Raw genomic sequence first — 6,000 nt, forward strand, 5'->3', positions numbered from 1 at the left:
ATGCCAACCAGCCAGAATATAACGAGATGCGGTCAAAGGCGACAACAGCAGTGTAGTCGCTGAATGACCTCTAAGTGATGTCATCGTGAGATGTGCGGCCGAGGTACCCACGATATGGTCTCACTGCATTGTTCTCCCTTTGGAGAACGTATTGGGCGGCCCTGGGCATGGCGTCCTCGTACGCCGGATCAATAGCGAAGTCGTGGATGCGGGGGAAGTAGGAGATGATCCAGCCCTGAAACACAAACACGATACTGTATTAAAAATAAATACGAACCATAAATAAATGTGAAACATGAACCAATATATATATATATATATATATATATATATATATATACTAATTGTGAAATTATTAAAATCTTATTTAGGAAGGGAATTGCTTATCCGAATTGAAAAAGCACTCTATGGAAATCAGAAAATATTTTTTTGATTTTGGAAATGCATTTTCAAGAGTATTATGAGTATCACCAAATTACGCCTAACTTGAGACTTACCCCGCCTTTTTTTTTTAAAATGCATTCCGGACATGCATTTTTGGAACCACTCCATGTACACCCTCATGTGTTTTTTTTATTGAAACACCTTTTTTTTTACATAAATTTATTTGGAGATGTATCTTCATATTCGCGGTAGACAAAATTTAGAGATATATTTCTGTATTCACACATACAATAATTTTTTACTTTGTTTTAGAGATGCACTAATGAAATTGATGATTATTATAACTATGCTATCATATTCTATTTTATATAAATTAAATCATACACTTTCGAAATAATATGAAAATGACATATATAAATTAATAAATCTGAAGTACACAATGAAGTCAAAATAAAATACAATTGATATTAGTGCTCCTAATACAAATACTATATACTACTGCATATGACAGATTCAAGCCCCTTGTTCCCACGCTCCCCCTATATTGCAGTGTCTCTTGTGCCTCTCTCGTGATGGCATCTAAAATGTCCCTCACCTTAGAGTCATTCAGAAAGATTCCTCTATATACACGTTCGCCCAAGCTCTATGATAAGGTGACATCTAGGCAATACATCAACAAAATTACATGCTCATCCTCTAGTATCTCCTGATGAGCTGGCCTAGGTGGATCTCTCGAAGCATCCAGTGTCGTATAAGGATGTGACACTCTGAAATACCACTAAATGTAGCAGGAGGAGCAAACTCTGAAGAGTCTCTGAGAACAAAATCATGTATCTGAGTTGTCGCATGATGCGCTCAGGCAGATGAGGATACATCAGACGTAAATCGCAACCCAACCATCTAGAGTAGAAGGCAATGTCTTCTAAGGGACGCGTCTCACGGTGATTGACATACGTATAAAAGTGTATATGTTTTGCTACCATACAGTCAAGATACACTTTGTAAGGCTTCGCAGCCTAATTTCCTCTGAGCGAGATGAATGCAAAAACACGTGGTATATCCTCAATGTAGGTCGGAGAACATGACCAACCAGATATGTGTGGCGAGTTTTGGAGGATCAAAGCCTGAAAAGGGTACATATGAATCATTAGTAATATCATTGCAAAAGTGTTATGAAAATGACACATAAGCACTAAAAGATGTAGAAATATTATCGTCAACAGCGTGATATTTCCTGTCATATGTTTGGTCTTTCACATACAACCTTCAAATAACTTGGATTACAGGTAGACCAAACAAGTGACCATTAGTTGTACTCATGGGTCTGCTCCAAGTCAGCGAGATAGACCACATGCACATGAGTGACACTCTTGTCCACAAAGATGGGTGTGCCAACAAAGTACAACAATTATGCTCTCAATGTGTATGTTTTATGTTGCGTAAACTGCTCATCATCATTGGAAGTCTGCTTTGCATCATGTAGCTGGTATGTATACAACCTTTCTAGGAATCGAAACCTAGCATGAGCCCCTTGAGTGACTTCTAAATCCTGTAGGGTATCCCATGGGATAACTCAGATAGTCTATCGTCATCTCTATTAATCCTGTCGTGGTCTAACAGTCTCTCCTGATCGAAAGATGCAACAAAAATGAAACATTGTACAGTGTGATAGACATCTCACCATATAGAAGATGAAAATATGAAGACTTTGAATGGCATCTTTCTACTAACGCTGAAAACATACCATGGTTAACTGTAATATAAATGGTCATACATAAGTCTCTCATCTCAAATAGCTGCATCACATCCTGAATTGCCCATCACAATTCATTTTTTAGATGCAGTTTTATTCCTTTTTTTTAACCGATGAAAGTGAATACAAAAATACTTACAAATTACTCATAAACAAAATCTTTACATGTGAAATTTAAACTCATACTTCCTCTAACTATTATAAACAAAAAATTCAATTTTCATATTTATTAAATAATTAATGTAATTAATCAATATAAAGTCCAAATACATCAATTATTCAGTCCATCAGCCTCATAGATAAATTTTTAATTATATCAAACACATTTTGTGATAGTGACATGAGGGAGCATCATTAAAGAATGGCTCAATTCTTACCCTTCCACCCTTACCCACTAGACCAGCATTCATTTGGGAAATCCAAGCATACTCACGGGAGATTGTTGATAAAGATGATCTTGATTAGCCGGCAAGCTGGTCCATTTCAAACAAGTAATCCAAACAACAAAGTTGGCAACAATGATAATACAATGAAATTGTTCCAATCAACATAGCTGGAGTACCATATAAAAGGGCCACCAACCAATTACCCTCCTTAACTGTCAAGTACTTCAATCCAAATTCTTATGGGACCAAAATAGAATGCCAATATAGGATAGAAAATTGAATTCATCATTATAATGCTTATACTATTTTTTGACTTATAAACTTTGAGATCAATACTTATGTTTTTTTATTTTATTATTATAATGAACCATAGAGTATAGTACAAGATTACAAATGAGGGAGGAAAAAATGATTGAATGTTTCCTCAATAAGGAATAATAAATATTGGGAAACTATTTTCAAGAATAAAAAAGAATACACTTGGCTATCATCTTCTCCACCTAGTAGGCTCTTGGTGACTTCTACTACTACTATCATCTTCACTTTGATCAGTGATCTCTCCACCTATCTGATTTTTATCTATACTCAAACCATTGTGGTCTCGTTGATAGTTACGATGAGAACGAGAAGATTCTCCAGCGTTCCTTCGATCCTGCAGTCAGGAACGAGAAAGAATCGAGTGAGAAGTTTATTTCGGGTTTGAAAATGACGCAATACCGATGCTAGTTAAAGTACGTTTTAAAGTTTGATAAGGAAAAGAGACATACCTCGCGAAATAGGACGTCGTCAGCTTCAAGCATGTGGATCACATGTCCCATTTTAGGCCTCTTTGAGGAATCAGGATCAACGCATCGAAGAGCAATCAACAAGGCACGCTTAAGAGCCTTTAAAGACGGCTTCTCAGAAAGCTTAGGATCAACTACTTCCTCGGATCTTCGACTGCCAACCATATCTTTTAACCATTCAATTAAATTAACCTGTAATAATTCAAACTAACACGGTAAGGGGAAAAGGGAGAGAACTTCGTTGGCGAGTGTAGAATGACCAATCTCAAAACTGTTTAGTGTTGTTGGTAATGGTCTCTAACCTCTTCTTTTGGTCTGCTATAATCAACGGGATTTCTCCCGCTGATTATTTCCATGATGAGTATCCCAAAGCTATACACGTCACTCCTCTCATTCAGCATTCCGGTGCAAGCGTACTCGGGTGCAACATAACTGCAGAAAGAGAATCACCGTCAATAAACCTCAAATCTGAGAACAAAGATAGGAGAATGCTTTACTAAACCATACTAACCCAAACGTCCCCATGACTCGAGTCGTGACAAAACTGTGGTCAGAATCCAGAAGCTTAGCAAGACCGAAATCAGAAACTTTGGCGTTCCATTGGCGATCAATGAGTATGTTGCTTGATTTCACATCTCGGTGAACAACTTTTGGTTCAAGACCCTCGTGAAGATAAGCCAGTCTAAAAAGATACACAAAAATCATTGTGATCAAAGCATTTCAAGCATCAATTTTTCTCGATAAAGATATTGAAAGTTACAAAATTATGCAGATTAGACCATGAACACGTTACCCTTTTGCTGTGCCTAGTAAAATTTTCATCCGGATATCCCAAGTCATAGGACTCACAGGTCCAACATCCCCATGCAGCCATTGGTCTAGATTGCCATTGTCAACATATTCATACACAAGCATCCTATAACAAGAATCCACAATTCAAATCATAAATCTCTTCAATCTATCAAACAATTTTATTTCTAATGAGAAAAAACTACCTGTGTGCCCCCTCAACACAGTATCCAAGCAACCTAACAAGATTCTTGTGCCGCACACGACCGATTATTTCCACCTCAACTCTAAATTCTCTCTCAGCTTGGCCTCTGAAAACAAGTTAAACACAAAATGCTTACTTCTTAGAGAAACACAAATACAACAAAAAACATAACCTTCATTATGCAGTACTAAAGCAACAGTAACTAATAAAATAATGAAAAATCAAAACAATGTATGAATATGACATCTCAAAACTCCTAAAAAGTGACAGCATTGTTAATTCAGTTGCAAGAAAACAAAAGAAAAATGATTCCTTTCTTCACACAAGTGAGATAACAAGTTGTTACCAAACATTTCAAGACAAATTGACATAGACTTAGACCCAACATCAGAATGTAACAATAGATCACAGAAAAACTCAATCTTTTATATATATTTCTTCAAAGAACTGAACCTCCAATAAACACAATTAAGCTGGAAAAAAAACGTGTCTTGTGATGACGTATCTGACGTGTCAGTGTCGTGTTTCTGGTGTATGTGATTCATAGGTTAGAGTAACATACTTATTATTCAAGAGATTCTTAACAGCAATTCTGGTACCATCAGTAAGAACACCTTTGTACACAATTCCATAACCACCTTCCCCAATAACACTCTCTTCACACAAACCATTAGTAGCAGCTTCAAGTTCTCTAAGCGTATACCATCTCCCCCACCCAAGATGCGAAACTTCCGGCCCCATACTTCCACGCGAAGACGATACTGTTTCACACACACTACCAGAAGTTCCTCTACTCTCTCCACTGGTCGACACATGTCGGTGAATTTCCAGTTTCACCATGTCAATGGCCTGGATCTCGGGCTTCGGAGGGGTTTGTCTAATCTCTTGAATTTCCTTGGAGACGATAGGAGTGAGGGTGTTGAGGTTGGTTTTGTGGTGGTGGTGGTGGTGGTTTTTGCGGCGGCGTGAGGTGAGGCAGAGGGAGATGAGGAAGAGGGTTATGACGATGAAGGAACCGACGAGGATTCCGATGATGACCCAGAGGTGGAGACCGAAGATTGAGGTTTGTTTGGAGAGCTGTGTGTTGATGAAAGATGGGTCGTAGAATGACATGGTGGTGTTGTTTTTCTGGGTTTTGGGTTTTAGGAAATGGGTGGCATTGGATTTGGTGTGGAAGTTGAGGAAGAAAGAGAGTGAGAGAAAAAAATGGAGGAGTGAGAGAGTAAAGTGAGTGAAGAAGAGGTTAGAGAGAGAAAGAAAAGACAGAGTTTAAGGAAGAAAGGTTCGTGTGTTTTTTTTATGTTGTTGTTGTTGGTGAAAAGTTTGTTTTTTTTTTATTGATATGAAAAAAATAAGGCTAAATTACAGTTTTGGTCCCCCTGTTTTGACATTTTCACGATTTTGGTCCCCCTATTTTCTTTTTAAACAGTTTTGGTCCCCATCCCAATTTTGAACCAACTGTTCATGTACGGTCATGTACTGTTCATGTACTGTTCATGTACGGATCATGCACTATTTATGAACAAAATTGGGATGGGGACTAAAACTGTTTAAAAAGAAAATAGGGGGACCAAAATCGTGAAAATACCAAAACAGGGGACTAAAACTGTAATTTAGCCAAAAAAATAAATACTTAAAAAAATGAAAAAATAGATTTAAAAATGGAAAATTGTGTGGTGGGTGAATAAATTATTATGG

At 37.4% G+C, this 6,000-nt stretch overlaps 1 protein-coding gene across 1 annotated transcript; it reads right to left on the reverse strand.

Moving 5' to 3' along the window:
• Nucleotides 1–2,852: 2,852 nt before the first annotated feature.
• On the reverse strand, nt 2,853–5,598 carry LOC131627476 (probable serine/threonine-protein kinase At1g01540). Its single transcript, XM_058898330.1, has 7 exons — nt 4,865–5,598; nt 4,304–4,408; nt 4,102–4,224; nt 3,820–3,990; nt 3,611–3,740; nt 3,291–3,500; nt 2,853–3,175 (listed from the first exon to the last, which is right to left on the reverse strand). The coding sequence occupies exons 1-7, from the start codon at nt 5,413–5,415 to the stop codon at nt 3,011–3,013; spliced, it is 1,455 nt and encodes a 484-aa protein (XP_058754313.1). The 5' UTR covers nt 5,416–5,598; the 3' UTR covers nt 2,853–3,010.
• Between the last annotated feature and the right edge of the window lie 402 nt (nt 5,599–6,000).

The sequence above is a fragment of the Vicia villosa genome, unplaced genomic scaffold (genome assembly GCF_029867415.1).
Source record: "Vicia villosa cultivar HV-30 ecotype Madison, WI unplaced genomic scaffold, Vvil1.0 ctg.000364F_1_1, whole genome shotgun sequence".
Taxonomy (NCBI): domain Eukaryota; kingdom Viridiplantae; phylum Streptophyta; class Magnoliopsida; order Fabales; family Fabaceae; genus Vicia; species Vicia villosa.

Coding starts and splice junctions, on each gene's coding strand:
- LOC131627476 (XM_058898330.1), bottom strand. CDS start 5,415: ATGTCATTCTACGACCCATCTTTCATCAACACACAGCTCTCCAAACAA. Junction 4,225..4,303: donor TGTGTTGAGGGGGCACACAG/GTAGTTTTTTCT, acceptor TTCTTGTTATAG/GATGCTTGTGTATGAATATG. Junction 3,991..4,101: donor TTACTAGGCACAGCAAAAGG/GTAACGTGTTCA, acceptor GTATCTTTTTAG/ACTGGCTTATCTTCACGAGG.